The following is a 17,895-nucleotide window of genomic DNA, read 5'->3' as shown; positions in this document are numbered from 1 at the left end:
TCATATGAACCACCAGTAAGTAACTCTCATAAGCCTAAAGTACAAAACAAAGTAGCAATTATTGGTTTACGTGGAGTGAGTCAATTAATTCAGTCAGCTCCAATGGATTCATAAGTCATTTTGATTCACTAAAAAGAGCCGGCTCATAGAGTCATGCATTTGGGAAACGGAGAACAGTTGTTGATACACTAAAAAGAACCGGTTCAAAGGAGTCATTTGTTTGTGAATCAGATTACACTGACACTTGTTATGTCTCATGCTGCAGATTCAAAAGAACCGGCTCAAAAGACTAATTTCTGTGGGAATCGTTCTATTGGTATTGCGTTTTTTCTCATCTCGTGCAGTAAATTCAGTAGTGTTGCTGTGGCGCTTAATAGTAATACAGGAAACACTGTTTTAGTATTTTAGTCTGGTTTTTGGCAGAATAAAGCACATTCAAGAACCATTAACGAAACTGAATGTCATGAAAATAATTCGGTTTTTATTATAATGCAATCATTACCAGATAATTTGCATGTGTGGTTGTGGGTAATTAAAACATACTGGCACATCCACTGTAAATCCAAGAGGGGTTTTCCCTTCATCCCTATGGCATGAATGCTCCTGTACATTACATTGAGATGTAGGCTACTGCTAAATGTTCGTGCCCACTGGTGCACAAGAAATCCGCTCAGACCCGCTCACCACCAGAGAACTGCCGCTTCAGGACGAGTTTGTAATATACATAGCCTGTGTATTTTCTACTATTAGCTTTCAGTACACGAGCAATGATGTCATCTTAAATATGCACGATTACAGTTGGAAAAATGCCAACATTTTCAAATGCCCAAAGTATACAAACAGTGTTGATGTATCATTCGTTTGCTTACCAAGCTACATAATTGCCAAAGAGAATGCGTGCAATCATCTTTTGAAGTCTGGCTTAAAACAAAATCTAACAAGTCAGTCTACTGTCAGCCATCTTTGGAAGACTCTCGGAAGGCTATTTCCAGTCATGCCAGTGCAGCTCCTATCTACTTGAATGGAGAAAGACCAAAATCTCTAAAACAGTTGGTCAAGATTACGATCAAAGAAGATATTTCAAATCAGCAATAAAATCTGACAATACTAGTATCATAAATTGTTCCCAGCTTTTATAGCTAATGCGCATGTGCGTTCTAGAGTTTATTGACAAGTGATGTCTGTATCTAAAAGGTGATTGGCTATTTTACCTGTAAGGTGGGACTACCTTCCTTTCCTACATCCATTACCGTTGGGTGCTTACAGCTTCTTGGTTGGGCATTCCAAATTCTCCCATTCATTTTAATATCTGACCCTGTGTGTAAGCCACACGCAGCTTTACAGACAACAAACCAAACTCAGGCTTGCTTGACACCAGAACAAGATGAGGACGCATTGCGTTTAAACACAGCTTTGACAGAGCTCAACTCCGAAAGCAGGGATCTCGAGATTTTTTTTTTTTTTTTTAAGTTTCAAACTATGTTTAACTCGACACAGCAATCTAAAATGATGTGTTCATGACGCAGCGCAACCAAAGCGAGACGCTCCAAAAGCATCTGTTTTTGCATGTGTACATTGAGGTGTCCTTAGAAAAGCCCTTATAATATATCTATCTTGGACAGATTGATGAATTCAATTGCAAAATGGATTGCTGTGGACTGTAGGCCAGTGATAGGTTCAATAGTATGCAAATAAACAACACACTTCTTTCCAAAGCCACTTTTTGCCTCAATAATGTTATTTAATTATTTGAATTATATTTATAATATATATTTAGAATTGTTTAAAAATTATTTAATCATTATACGTATTGAAGAATTTTTTGGGAGGCTTTCTCTGCAAATATTTAAATATGCGTTTAATTGTAATTAATTTGATCGATAAAGCAGCACATCAATTAATTAATTCTAATTTTAAAAAGAATATCAGCTCTATATTTAAAGTTATATGAGAATAGTTTATTAAAATGCAAATGCAAAAAACAAAAAAATTAAAAAAAAAATTTAAAAAAATCACTGCCTACAGCATTTCTGACATATACATTCCAATCTGACATATTCTGAAACTTATTGGGAAACAAAATTAATAATGATATTTTATTATTTACAATTATTTTAATCTATTGACTTCTAGTTTCTGGTGGGCATGGGCTTTTAATATTGTATTGGACAATGTGGGGGGCCTTGGAGTCAAAATCACAGCGTTTGTCCTTTCTCAGTGACATCTATTTCCAAAAAGGATGTTTGCATGTTGCATCTTTAGGCCTCAGTACCATCACTCTATCAAAACATCTTTCTACTGTATACTTTGAGGGAAACAACTCATGTCCTTCTGTGATATTGAACAAGCAGTGAAACCTTTAGCTTTTGATGACTTTATTATGAAGGGCCAAGGACACATCTAACTTTACCACACATACAACAAGTGACCTTGCATGCCTCTGATATTTAAAATCAGAGAGAGAGAGAGAGAGAGAGAGAGAGAGAGAGAGAGAGAGAGAAAATACTCTCTCCTTGCTGAAAAGCCAGGGGAAAAAAACGTCCAAAACTTTCCCTGGAAGCTGAGCACATTAAGTAATAAAGGATTAATCTGATACATTTCATTAAACATCCAGTTCAATTTGCCCATTATATACTTTATAATATCAGGGGATGCTTTTAAATTAAGTTGTCAGCTTTCTCTATTTTAGAAAACGTTCGTTTATACCAAAATAATAACACCCCCTGAATAAATAATGAATATACAAATTTCTACTTTTTTTATTTATTTTTTAATTTTATAAAATCTGGTCGTAAAATATTTAACAGAATTGATAAATCATCCAACTGCTGCAGAAGAAAATCTAATCAAACTACCTGTTGCTCAATCACTTAAAAAAAGTCATTAATAATGTAAATAATCCATTGATGAATTTAAAAATCCATAAATGAATTGAATACATTTAAATTGAATACATTTGACGGATCAATGCAGTTTATTCTGCGTTGATTAGGCTATAATATATTCCTATCATTGTGGTGCGTAATACAAATTCCCAAACTGTTAAGTAAATTAAGCCGTATAAAAAGTTTTCTGAAACTGTAATAAAAAAATAAATAAATAAATAAATAATAATAATAAAAAATTAAACAATTAAAAAAATTTTCGCGAGGTTCAGTGACGTGTGACCAGTCAGTTCATTATATGATGAACAAAGGAATACTCCGCGCTTTGTTCTCAACTTTGATATCAGACTCACCAAAGATTCCGATAAAATATTCCAAAATCACTTAAACTTTGTCATGAAGTCATCCTTAAATAGCTGTGTCAGTAAAGTGTGAAAAGCCGTTGTGACTCCTGCCTGACTTGTCATCATAATCCAGAGGCTCAAAACTTTCAGCGTTCAGATGTTTGACTCTATTGTGATGATAGTCTGCACGTGCTTAGACAGCTCATTAACCACGCCCCTAGCAGCCATGACCCCGCCCCTTTATATGGCTACGTACTTAACTACACCCAGACTACACCTACAGAAGTTTACGGAGGCAGATATTCATGTTTGTCTGCGGTTGTATACAATGAAGAACACAGAATGACATGATAGCATTTAAATATCTAATAAAAGGTCTTTAACTGTGCATGTTTTAGTCGAAGATAGAGCACTGAAGATCATTTCTTATAAGATTAAGAGATGTAAGAAATGTTGACTTAACATGGCCACCTAAAAAAAAAAAAAAAAAAAAAAATAATAATAATAATAATAATAATAATAATAATAATAATTGGTATTTGAATGTATTGAGGGCTCAGGCTTTGTGTAAATTTCTTTAGGACACAGAACACTTTTAGGACAATTTACTCAATAAATGCATCTTTGCAAATAAATTTAAAGGCAGCTTATTGGGCTGTATTGGTGATGTGGTGGCAACCATATAGTATGTGTAAATATTTGTAAGCATTTATGCACCAGATCAAACCATCTGTGTGCTGCCTTCTGTTATGTGCTAAAGCCTTATTCAGTGTGTTGATCTTTAATTCCTTTTATTAACACTGATTAAATTAGGCTTTATTAACCAAATGTAGTCTGAGGCCACATTGAAAATCTGGGATTTACTTCAATTAAACCTGGATATAAACAAATAGTTTAAGGATTTTGATAATAATAATAATAATAATAATAATAATAATAATAATAATAATAAATGCTATGACATAAATATGAGATTATACCATATTTCTTGATAACTAATCAAATAGGCACTGAAAAAAAAAATACTAGTAAATTTTACTTAATTCGTATTTCGCAAGTTTTTGCACACAGTTTTTCTAAGTAAATCTTAATGGTATAAAATCAAGTAAAATCAACTTAACTTCATGTCATAATATTGATTAAAGTTCATTTAAATGGCACTTAAATAAATTTAAATGAACATATTATTAAAACACATCACAATTTAGCCTTTCCTTACAAACAGGTTTAATCATGTACCACATGACATACGGAAACCTCAAACAGGGAAGCTTAATGCATGTAGTCTACGAGACAAAACCACCCTGTGTGAGGATATAAATAAGATATATCTGCACACGCAGACCTCAACACTTCATGATGGTGACAATCAACAGATATTATTATTATTATTATTATTATTATTATTATTATTATTTGATCACAACCGGGATTTTTGAGTAGAACATTAACTTCAGACTGCACAAAACAAGTTACCAAATGCAACAACATGAAAATGGTGTAAATAAACATGCAAACAGTGAAAACATGCAAGCTAATTTATTATTCAAGTGCAGTGCATGCTGGGAACACGAGCTTCGAAAAGTTAAGTTAAAATTACTTATTTTACTTAATATTTACAAGTTCAAGCTTAAACTAACTTATTCAATGTAGAAAGTACGTAACCTTTTCTAATATATTTATTTCACCACATTTATTTATTTGTATAAGAAAATGTGTAACACTGACCAGGGTCCAAAATTAATCAGGGCTTGGGGCAAAAATGCCACTGAAAGTGACAAAATAAAATAAAATACATAATAATAATAAAAAAATCTTTATTCTCTAACATTTGATAAACTGAGTGTGTATCATTTTTTTTTTTTTTTTTGTTTTGTTTTTTTTCTAGTCATCATGGGTGACCAATTGACAAATGGATGACACACTGTGTGTAATATATTAGTGGAAAAATGCTCTCATAAAGGTAAAAAGACCCCTGAAAATCATCACCCCTTTAAAAAAAATAATTTCTGACACTGATATTGACTATATTCAGAGACTATTTAGTAGATACGGGCCACTTTTATATTCACATTATTATAATGTTGTCAGATAATATAATGTGTATACACACACACACATCATAATGTATCATATTATCATAGTATGTATATATACTGTACATATTCTTATATTTATTTTCAAATTTCAATTTATTTTCAAATGTCATACATTGCAAGTAACAAACATATTGCAATGTAATGACACTTGATATATGAGCTTGCGACCAGCACCCCAACACAAACCCTCATTTACCTTGACAAACTGATACATTCATATCTCAACTTTGCACAACTATGGTATCCAAACAGCTTCCTGTCTCTTTTCTCATTTGGGGGATGTAAACAGATTAACACAAAACCTTTCGAGAGCCCCCTCTCTTTCCCCGACATAAACCAGTGCACCCAGTAGGAATTAATTGGTTTCAGCAGTCATCCCTGCTGAACAATCCACTTGAGCACCCCCAATGCAGCCTCCCGGCAGAGACATCTCATCTGTCTCACACTCCTCCCCCACAAAGCCAATGTCTAGACCCTCTTGCTGCATAGTGCATCCTTGCTCACACTTGACTAAGGCATTAGGCTCACATCCTGTGCTATCAGTTGGGATGATGCTAGATAATGACTCAGACCGATTTGACTCGGACTGTCTTACTCAGAGCACACACTATCTGTTCTTGAGATGTTGCCAAACCATCTGAACTATTTCTATTTTTTCCCCCTCATGTAAACATGCAGCCGTATTGCATGCAAGTAATGCAATTATTATATGTTAATAATGGGAGAATTTGTAACATCTGGACTGGGGATGGTTGGATGTTTACAACAGACTGCAGAACTGTCTCTTAATGTCTTTACAGTGGGCCTGATCAGCCTCCACCCCCTACGTGACAGCACCCCATGCATTCGGGTTGCAATAGGTTTGCCTGTCAATCTTTTAGCCATGCACCACTCCATATGTCTCACATGGAGTATCATGCAAAAGCACTATTAATGTGGGTGACTGTGTAGGTTGAGATGGCCACAATGGGGGACTGCATTAGATACAGACAAATTACACAAGCATGCTCTGTTAAGTGGTCATAAGATTACCATATAAATAATTAGTTTATTCATTCATTCTCAGATCTTAATGTTTTATAATTGGCTGCTTTTTATACAAAATTCCTACAATTGACCTTGCTGAGTTTGCTCATATTTGACTTACATTAACAGACCAATAGGGGTTTCTCTACTTTTCTCAACAGGGTGACTTTGCAGTTTTCCCTAATGCCACTTTAGTGGTGCAGAGTAATTACTTTTATTTAAGCTTTTAATTGATTATGCATTGTATTATGAAAAAATAAAACAAAAGGGAACATGACAAGGCAAATGATGAAGAGAAAAGTCTTGCAAGTGAAGTTCAGTTCCAGCTGATTTTATTTCCTTCTTGGAAAAAGACAAAGTTCTGTACAGAGGTCTGACAGGCAGTGACATGACACAATTGGCTGGCTTTGAGTTCACTTCTCAAATGTTGAGATATGGTATGATGAGACAAAACAATATTGTACACAGCATATTGCACACAATTAAACAATAAAACATATATATATATATATATATTCCAAAACTCATGAACAACACTCTTAAACATATAGGGATGTATAAAGATATAAGTCCTCATTCCTGTCATGATATATCATCGTCAGACATAAACACGCAATCTTTTACTTATTTTACAGTCAATATACATAGAAATCTTCATGTGGATCCTCTGCCTTAAACACAACTGCTCTACATAAACCTGAATTGAGAAATACAAAATGCTATTCGCCATGCCATAATATACTAAAACAATTAGCTACATTTAGCCAACAAGTAGAAAAGATTACATATCCTTGTACAATTATGGAGTGAAGACATACTTCATTGTTCATGAACTTGTAGGCATTTCAACCATATCTGTAATTCCATCCAGTGGTTAAAACCGAAACGCGTCACTAGAAAAGCACAAAGAAATTGGTATTCAAAAATGTACAGCATCCCCAACAAGGACGTGATAAATTGCAGACGTGGCTGCAGCTACATACAACCTCGTTCAGCACGCTTCTTAGGCTAATGATGATTGGTCGTTGAAATGCAGACGCTGTCTCTTTAAGAAGCCTGTGGATTGACACTGTAAACATGTTTAGGAGGCAGATTTTTGTGACAACCCGACCCCCTGGTTTTAAAAATCGGAAATCCAAACAGCGATAATCACCGATTGACACCCCCTCAAATAGATTTTGTACAAAAATACACTCAGAAAATAATGAAACATTTAATCTCCTTTCCATGTGAGAGGTCATCAGTTAAATAATACAAAACAAGTCTAGCCCTTCAGAGACAGAGACAGACATGTGCATGTGTAGGCTATACACAAAACAGACTAACACAATTGAAAGGGGAAAGAGGAGCAATGTTTGGCCATTATAAATACATCGATATAAAAATGCCAGCACTGAAAAGTTACTTGGGAGAGAAACACAGGATAAAAAAGTAAAAAGCAGAGAGAGAGAGAGAGAGAGAGAGAGAGAGAGAGAGAGAGAGAGAGAGAGAGAGAGAGAGAGAGCGCTCCTCGGATGAATTTTGGTCCTGATTTGTAGTGTAAAAAGCTGATCATCTGAGTTGCGTTTGAATCATTATGTCATGTCGACAGAAAAGCTGGTGATTGTGTTTCTTTTTGCGTCTGTGGTGCTGCCATTCTGTTTCAATGACTAAACCCCTGCCTTTCGTAGTTCAATCACAATGAAAGCATGCGATTCTGGTCTAACGAACAACTTCGTCTGTTCTCCATTCAGTACCTCCACCAAAACAAGCATTTGACTGTTTATTTAAAACGTCCCTTTTTAAGTTGAAGAGCGCGGACAACTTGAACTCGCCAACCGCGCGCGCAATGCCCACCTCAGCTTCCAAAGCGCGCGCCTATAAGTCACTCCTTGCAGCACCAAACGAGCAAGCTAAGCACTTTCATCTGCACTCTTGTCAGTGGATAATGACAACCCACAGTATCAGATGCATGATAAATAGAAGGAATCATGTCGTCGACTCGTCTCGAGGAGGACTTTTTCATTCCTCCATCTTTACGACAGTCATAAAGATTACGTTTCAATATGTCTTATAGTCAATAAGTGAACACCAAGTTGGATATTGTCGATTCGAGCCAGTCCCCTGATATCATTTCGCTCACCTCTGGGGTGCAGTAGTCGGGGAATTCAAAGTGCGAGCCGGAGCCCGACTCAAAATTGAACTCCAAGTCTCTGTCCAGAGGCGCAGTGCCAAAGGTGCCGAAGCTGTCAAAGCCGGGACTGGGGTCCGCCAGCTCGTCCTCGAACTCCTCATCTGAGGAGGAGGACTGCGAGGAGGATGAGTGCGACGCGGAGGGCGTTGGAGACGGCGCGCGGGTGCATTTGAAGCGCGCGGTGCACTCGCTGTCCTCTTTTCCACTCGCGAGCCCGTCCTCATACAAGCTCAGCGGGTCGCTGGACTCCGCCGAGCTGCTCAGAGTGGGACTGGCAGGCACAGCGACGGAGGGCGGGCTGCTATCAGTGCTGCATCCTCCGAAAACATGCCCGCGCTTTGCTGGTTTCTCGGGAACTTGCTTGGCGGCAGAGACCGACCTGGATTTGTAGAGCGCGTGGTGGTCTGCGGGGGCGGAGAGGGAAGGCAGCTCGAGCGCTGCGGACTTTCTGTGCGTCCTGCTGAGAGTTTTGGAGCTCTTTTTGGATGCAGACTTAGCGCCGGGGCTGCCGCTGACTCGCTCGCTTTTCTCTCCGGTCTTGCCGCTGGACGATTTCACCTTCTTCCGCGGTCGATATTTGTAGTCTGGATAGTCTGCCATGTGCTTGAGGCGCAGACGCTCTGCCTCGCGGATGAAGGGGATCTTGTCGCTGTCTTTCAAAAGTTTCCAGCGTTTGCCCAGTCTTTTGGAGATCTCCGCGTTGTGCATGTCCGGCGACTGTTCCATAATCTTGCGCCTCTCTATCTGCGACCAAACCATGAACGCGTTCATTGGCCTCTTGATGTGCCCGGATGGGGTTTTGCACCAGGCGATGTCCATTTTGTCCCCAGTTGAGTTCGGGGAACCGGGAGTCGGAGACGCGTCCATGTCTAGGTCCATTTCCCCCGAATCAATGGAGTCGCCGGGGAGCGCGTCGGTGTTCGTTACGCTCGTTTGTTCCACCATAGCCAAGTGCATGCACAACAACAGTCAACTTTTAACTGGTCAGGAAAAACCTACACGTGCTGCAGCTTGCGATGGTTTGACAGTGTTCGGAGTCTTTTAACACACTAGTTAAAGTACGCGCGTGTAAACAAAGTTTCTGCCGCTGTCTCTCTCTTCAGCACTCTGTCAGCGGTCCTTCCACAAAGCGCATTTCCCGGCAGGAGCTCTGTCAAGCCCCGGCAACGTCTTCGGAATCAACAGTCTCTCGTTCAACTGCCGGTTCGACTGAAAACAAACCCGGAGTGCGCTCTGGACGCAAAGTACCTGAAGCCGTTTAATGGAAACGGACAAGTGTCTTCAGCATAGTTTGTCTTATGACCATGCGGTAAGTTTTGGCGACTGCACTTTTTCATGCTCTGAGCTTCCTATCACCCTTCACAACTTTCAATACTTCTGCTAAACCGCCTCGCAAGGATTTATCCTTTTCCGAAGGTATAAAGGAAAGAGAATCCAGCCAATCAGCTGCTGTCACTAGCCTGTCCTCAGCCAAAGACACGCCCCCTCGGCGTTCATTGGCTGAATATAGTATCTAATAATAATCGGCGCGTGCAATGAGAAGCTTTCTATCTGACCTCATTCCATCTACACTGCAAACTTGGTTTTAAAGGCACATTATGCGCTCCCCCCTTTCCTAGATCACATACTGAATTTGGCAAGGGTGGCTAAGTTAGGATAAGCAATTCTGATGTTCGATTATGAAAGATAACACGGGTTAAAACTCTTAAAATACTTAAAAGGCGTCTTTGAAACCCAGAGTGTTTACTTTGTCTCATTATGATGTTGTTTACAACATAAGGTGACTAAATTAATGTTTAATATGAGCATTTTACGTGAATAGAGTTGTCTAATATTAGGCAGAATTATGATATGTTCGTTTACTGCCATGCACTTAAACATGATGTACACATAGAGCCGTTCTTTATTTATTTATCTAACCACAAAGAGAGCGTACACATGCCACGCGCTTCTCCATTCAAAGGCAGCGTGTTCGTGTTTGTGTTGGTAGCTCGCGCTCTGGTTGCCTGACTGCCTCACGCAGCACGCTCTGTCTGAAAAGAAGAAGAAAAAAACGTGTGAGTGTGTGTATATTGCTTAAAAGAGCTCGTTTTGATCCGCAAATGTCTTCCAATTTGTGCATTTCTCTGTTTTATATATATATATATATATATATATATATATATAAGAGACTAGAACGACACTGATACCAGAATGCAATAACACTCCTGTCAAATGCGCGAGGAGCATGAAGAGACTCGTTCAGCGTCATGACTTTGTTAAAAACTGCACTGCGTTATGTCTCCAGATGGCGTAGTAGAGCCAACGAAGGGGTAGTTGTTCCACGCACATATGACTGCTCTAAAGAACTATTTAAACTACATTAAATCACAGATCTGAATATGCATTACGTAATTGAGTCATGAATAGAAAAAAACAACAACAACAAAAGGCAATCATTTTGAGTCTATTCTCACATCCTTGTGAGACGTGAAGCCGAAGTGATGCATCTCCACTATCTGTGGCAAGCAGATAGTGGCTTCCTGAACCCCCTGATCAATACAACTGAAATCAATTGTTCATTGACTTCATAGTTAAGTATTCTGAAGATGAAAATAATTGTTAGCAATTTACAGTGTGCAGTGTGCACGAGATGGTCTAAGAAAATGTTGTGGGGCATGTGAATTTGAATACAGTAATCAAACACCTTTGACTGTTTAAACAGGTGTGATGGGCTAGAATGCACACTAACATAGCTTATTGTGTCTCATCACAGGGACAGATGGCCACCCTGCTTCACTTATGATTATTTACAACTTTAGCAGTTACACCTCAACAGGAACACACCATCTAGGCCATAACCGCTCCTGTCTTTCAGGTAAGTCACACATGTGAGGTGGGAGATACAGTCTGGAATGGCATTACATGCTAGACTTGATTTAAAATCTGAAATGTGTATCATCACATTAACATAAAATGCTGAGTTTCCATATTTCTGTAATCTGAACAACTATATCAGGTGCTGTATGTCAGTAGGTGTGCCATTTCACAAAACTGGAACCTACAGGATAAAAAAATAAACAGGGTTATTCATGTAACTGCCACAAAACATTAACTTCAGCACAATGATCACAGATGGACAAATCCTCTCATAATATGAGTATTTGATCTCATAGGCTGTAATGAGAAGCTTGGATAATGGTTCAGCAGCACAGAGCACCAACGGCAGCATGCTTAATTCACTCATTCACTCCCCACTACCAGTGTTCACTCCAAACCCCACTCCTCAGGATTGGCTTAGTGTTGCCATGACAATCCTGACTGTTTGCTCTCAAAACATATTCAGACAAGAAAGTACACGATCTTGCCAGGCTTAGCCCAGCAGATATGAACATGAAAATGTCCTTATTGATCTGCGCTTTGCCCTCCAAACAGACACAAACCAACATTAAACTACATGCATAGATTTGCATAGATGACAATCTGATGGTTTGTGCGTTGTGGTTAAACAGACAAGCAGCCAATAGAAAAGGTTTGGGTTTATGAAAATGAGGTCTTCCTGCAGTTGCCAGGAAGATGAATTGGGGCAGGGAACAGTGCAGACAGTGTGTACACTGTGGTTGGAATGATAGTTGGAGCCATTATGACACGGTCTGGAGGAGCGTGCCTCAGAGTTATTCATTACATTCTTTCTGTCCCATCATTGCTGCCTTACTCATTACCAGGCTAATTTCTTCAGGCACTCTGTGCTGCTACCATCAAACAATGGAGTCTTTGTGCATGCGAGTGTGTGTGTGTATATATATGTGAAATAGATGGCTAAGTTCCATAAAAACTGTATAACTGAAATGTAACTGTGACCCCGTCAGGTATTCCCCTCTTCGAGTTCTCATGATTTTACTCAGTAAATGATCAGCAAAAGGTCACCCAAATGTCTGTCCTTTTCTTTAGCAGGATAAACTTGGTTGTGATGAGGTCACCTAGATAACTTGCTGGAAGGAGCCAAAACAGTTAAAGCCAATTGTCCAGCTCAGCAGATTGTTTCCCCCAGAGCAGAACAATGAGGTAAGGACACAAGTTCAGGAGTGAATGGCTGATCGCTTATCTTTCACCCAGGTTTACTTCCCTATTGCAGCAATAAATCAGGAACAGTGCCCAAAGACATGCCTGCTTTTTCAGTTTTTCACATTTTTAACTTTCAGCAGTGCAACTCAAGTGTACGGGGGCCTGAGATCTGTAACGATTATCTTAATAGTAACACTTCATCAACATTACTGTTCTCAAATGTAGTTTCATATTAACTGTGGTCTGATGTATTTGTTTAAGTAAGAGACCATAGAAAACTGAAAAGTATGTGTTAGATAGATTCCCGTTGTGATATGCTCATGCCATTTGTTTAAGGTGTTACAGACCGTTGGACTATAAACTGAAGTGATGTTAATTAAAGACCAACCCACATACAACAGTAACATTCATTCATTCATTCATTTATTCTAATCTTCATGTTGTTTAATAAGAAGGTGAATTTCATAAATGAAGGTTTTTTTTCTTTCTTTCTTTCTTTCTTTCTTTCTTTCTTTCTTTCTTTCTTAAAGAATTGGCCCCCATTCACATCTATTGTAAGTGCCACACTGTAACCCACATTTTTGCCTTTTTAAAAAAAATGTTTTAAGAAAAGTAGGGGCAAGTCAAAATATGTTTTGTGGCAATCAAATAAACTAATAATAATAATAAATAAATAAATAAAAAAAAACCTCATAAGTAAAACATTTGGACACATGGAAAACATCATATAATGTGTAGTTGTAGTGCTTTCAATATAGCAAAGGGTGAAAAAACATGTTCAGGTCACATTTCACCCTGAAATAAAATATACACTGGCAACCAATCGTTTGGAATAATATACAGATTTTGCTGTTTCAGAAGGAAATTGGTACTTTAATCCACCAGTGGCATTCAGCTGATCACAAAGTATAGTCAGGACATTACTGATTAAAAAACAGCACCATCACTATTTGAAAAAAGTCATTTTTGATCAAATCTAGACAGGCCCCATTTCCAGCAGCCATCACTCCAACACCTTATCCTTGAGTAATCATGCTAAATTGATAATTTGGTACTAGAAAATCACTTGCCATTAATTCAAACACTGCTGAAAGCTATTTGGTTCATTAAATGAAGCTTAACATTGTCTTTGTGTTTGTTTTTGAGTTGCCACAGTAAGCAATAGACTGGCATGTCTTAAGGTCAATATTAGGTCAAAAATGGCAAAAAAGAAACAGCTTTCTCTAGAAACTCATCAGTCAATCACTGTTTTGAGGAATGAAGGTTATACAATGCTTGAAATTATTGAAGAGGATAAGTACATCAGAGCCTCTAGTTTGAGAAATAGACGCCTCACATGTCCTCAGCTGACAGCTTCATTGAATTCTACCTGCTCAACACCAGTTTCATGTACAACAGTAAAGAGAAGACTCAGGCCTTATGGGAAGAATTGCAAAGAAAAAGCCACTTTTGAAACAGAAAAACAAAAAGAAAATGTTAGAGTGGGCAAAGAAACACAGACATTGGACAACAGATAATTTGGAAAGAGTGTTATGGATCTTAACCCCATTGAGCTTTTGTGGGAACAGCTAGACTGATACCTGCTGCACCACGTCTAGCTGTTTCTTCAGTGTCTCACAGGACCGGCACATTTTTAGACAACAGTGTCAAGTTAAAAAGAACTTCAGGTTGCAAAGAGGTGACTGTTACAATGTTTCAAATTGTTTTTGCACCAAGCAAAATTTCAGCGCTTGATAAATAGCAATGTTTTTTTCCCCCTTGTGCTCTAGTGTGCTGAGAGGTCGCCGTGCCTCGTATGTCTACTGTTACAATACTTTAACGAATGTTGCCTACAATGCTAACATAAAATACCCCTCAGCATCAGAAAATGAGCTCCAGCTGAAAGTAAATTAAATAAGACAGAATTATATTACTATTGTATACAACAAATCCTTGAAGTAATAATAATAATACTGTATCAAATTATAATGACAAAACTGGACAATACATAATTGTTGGATTTAATAATAATAAATAAAAACTGAATACCAAAATGTTAGCGAATGTATTAGGTTTTACACACCCTGATCATAAAAAAAAGAGTGTTTTGCAAAAATATATGTAGATAAATGTTTTTTATCACTGTATTGTGGAAAACTAGAAAACATGCATTAATTATCTTTAACTAGATTTGTATGTTTCAGTAAACATTTTGAATGTACTTACAACGGCTGATATGAATTTAAAATTATGATTTAAAATCAATTTTATGTTATTTGTTTTAAGCAAACAATTTCTAAATGGGGCCCCGGGTTGGTCAGATACTTGGGGCCTCAGAAATCATAAAACCGTCCCTGATTGTAAGGTGCCTGAGAAGTGCCTGACAAGACAGCCACATATATGGCAAGTGCTACAGGAATGTGGACAAACTGACAGCTAGAATGCCCAGGATCTGCAAAGCTGTCATTGCTGCATGTGGAGGATTTTTTGATGAGAACTCTTTGAAGTAGTTTAAGAAGTTCTGAACATTGTTTTTTTTTTTTTTTTTCCAAATTGTAATAGTAATTTTTCACGTTATTAATGTCCTGACTATACATTGTGATCAGTTGAATACCACTTTGGTGAATAAAAGTACCAATTTCTTTCCATAAGATCAAAATCTGGACATTATTCCAAACTTTTGGCTGCCAGTGTGTGTATGTGTATGTGTGTGTGTGTGTGTGTGTGTATATATATATATATATATATAGTATTATTAATATTATTATTATTATTATTTATTTTTTTATTTTTTTATTTCAGGGTGATATGTGACCTGAACATGTTTTTTTTTCACCCTTTGCTATATTGAAAGCACTACAACTACATACTATGTGATGTTTTACCTTTCATTGTTTTTTTGAAAATGTACAGTAATTTCAAATCTGATGATTGTAACATGCTCCAAAAAAGTTGGGACAGTTGAGTGTTTACCACTGTGAAACATCACCATTTCTTCTAATAACACTTTTTAAGCATTTGGACACTGAAGACACAAGTTTGTTAAGTTTAGAAAGGGGAATTTTCCCCGATTCATCCATAATGCAGGTCTTCAGCTGCATAATTGTACAGAATCTTCATTGCCGTATTGTGCGCTTTATATTCATATTCATATAATGCACAACACATTCTCAATTGGAGACAGGTCAGGACTGTGGGCAGGTCAATCTAGCACCCACACTCTCTGCTTATGCAGCCATGCACATGTAATCCGGGCAGTATGTGGTTTAAAGTTGTCCTGCTGGAAAATGCAGGGATGTCCCTGGAAAAGACAGTGCTGGATGGCAGTATATGTTGCTCCAAAATTTGTACATATCTGTCTGCATTAATGGTGCCATCACAGATGTGCAAGTTACCCATGCCATGGGCACTGACACACCCCTGGCCCATACAGACATTGGCTTTTGGACCTGATGCTGATAACAGCTTGGATGGTCCATTTCCTCTTTTGCTCAGAGAATACGATGGCTGTGTTTTTCAAAAACTATTTGAAATGTGGACTCGTCGGACCAAAAAACTTAGTTCCACTCTTTTGCTTTCCATCTAAAATGAGACCGAGCCCAGAGAAGTCGGCAGCACTTCTGGACAGTGTTGATGTAGAGCTTCTGCTTTGCATAGTAAAGTCTTAACTTGCATCTGTGGATGCAGCAGTGAATAGTGTTGACTAACAAAAGTTTACTAAAGTAATCCCAAGCCCTGATGTCCATTACAGATGAATGATGTTTTTATAAGATAGTGACGTCTGAGGGATCAGAGATCATGCGCATTCAGAGGTGGTTTTTGTCTTGCCCTTTACGCTCAGAGATTTGACCAGATTCCTTAAATATTTTAACTATATTGTGCTCAAAGTGTAGAGGGTGAAATGTCCAAAATCCTTCCAATTTGTCTTTGGAGAACATTGTTCTCAAAGTGCTGGATTATTTGCTGAAGCAACGGTTGGCAAATTGACAAGTCTCGAACGATCCTTGCTATTGAAGGACTAGGCTGTTTTGGAGGCTTCTTATATAATATGACATGATTGCCTCACCTGTTTAACATCTCCTGTTTCACATTGCCTTGTTTTTTCAACTCGTCAAATTGTTATTAGTCTTAAATTGCCCCTGTCTCAACCTTTTTGGAGTGTGTTGCAATCATCTGATTTGAAATTACTGTTCATAAATAAATAAATAAAAAACAATGAAATTCACAAGGTAAAACATGATATAATGTGTAGTTGTAGTGCTTTCAATATAGCAAAGGGTGAATATAATTTACAGTTAATTTTGTTTTTATTAGCATTTTTCATACTGTTCCAACTTTTTTGGAATTGGGGTTGTATATCAGAATCAGAATCAGAATCTGAATCAGCTTTATTGCCAAGTATGCTTACACATACAAGGAATTTGTCTTGGTGACATGAACTTCCAGTGTACAACAATGCAATAACAATACAAAAACATAATTGTGTATAATATACAGTACACACACACACACACACACACACACACACACATATAAAGTATATTATAGAGTCGGGAACTTATATGGAATTCAAAGTAGACTATTGGCACATACCCTGAGACTGCCACCAATGAAAACACAATCTTTATCCTTTTTGTACATCTGTCAGCCCAAAGAGAAAGTTAGATATCTTATTTAATGAATGCTAGAGGTTTTACTCAAGGTTATGAAAAGAGCTTGTGTCTGTTTTTTGCAAGGTAGGTATTATGTTTCTTTTAATATTTTAGCACATATGGGACTGTAAACATAAAACTCAACATACCTTCTGAAAATAAGTTAGGTTTTAAATGATAAAACAGTAAGTATACTGTTCAAGTGTTAGTGGAATGTGTTCGTAGTTAATGTGATGAACTACACATGTGGTTACTCTGCTAGGACATCTGTGTGAACTTGAGGGGAACTGACCTTCTTACATCCACTAAAAATGACCTTAGGGCCAGTTAGTTGAAAGTCATTACATAAATGTATTTCCCAGAACTAATAAAGTTAGTTCTGGGAAAATCTCTATCATCATTAGTTTGCTGGTTGCACTGGTTTGATATTTTGTTATTTATGCAATGAAATACAGACATTTGTAAGTGTCAGGTAAGTGTCCAAAAGTGTCCAAATACATTTTAAACCACTGTACTGTATGCAAAAATAAAAGAGAAAGAGATGAAGACAGATGGTTAGAGATAAAGAGAGATATAGTGCAGAGCGTACAGTGGTGATGCTCTTGGACTAGAAACAATAACTGTTTTCACAATAGCAGACAGCAGGACATCAGTGAAATGGAGTGAACAGATCTCTTCAGCAGTCCATCATGT

The 17,895-nt window shown here is 37.6% G+C and overlaps 1 protein-coding gene across 1 annotated transcript; it reads right to left on the bottom strand.

The window, feature by feature from the left end:
- Positions 1-6,669: 6,669 nt before the first annotated feature.
- LOC127421181 (transcription factor SOX-4-like) lies at positions 6,670-9,923 on the bottom strand. The gene has a single exon (XM_051664006.1). The coding sequence runs from the start codon at positions 9,482-9,484 to the stop codon at positions 8,411-8,413; it is 1,074 nt and encodes a 357-aa protein (XP_051519966.1). The 5' UTR covers positions 9,485-9,923; the 3' UTR covers positions 6,670-8,410.
- Positions 9,924-17,895: the final 7,972 nt, after the last annotated feature.

The sequence above is a fragment of the Myxocyprinus asiaticus genome, chromosome 30 (genome assembly GCF_019703515.2).
Source record: "Myxocyprinus asiaticus isolate MX2 ecotype Aquarium Trade chromosome 30, UBuf_Myxa_2, whole genome shotgun sequence".
NCBI classification, from domain to species: domain Eukaryota; kingdom Metazoa; phylum Chordata; class Actinopteri; order Cypriniformes; family Catostomidae; genus Myxocyprinus; species Myxocyprinus asiaticus.
This window is presented reverse-complemented; position numbering and strand designations above follow the sequence as displayed.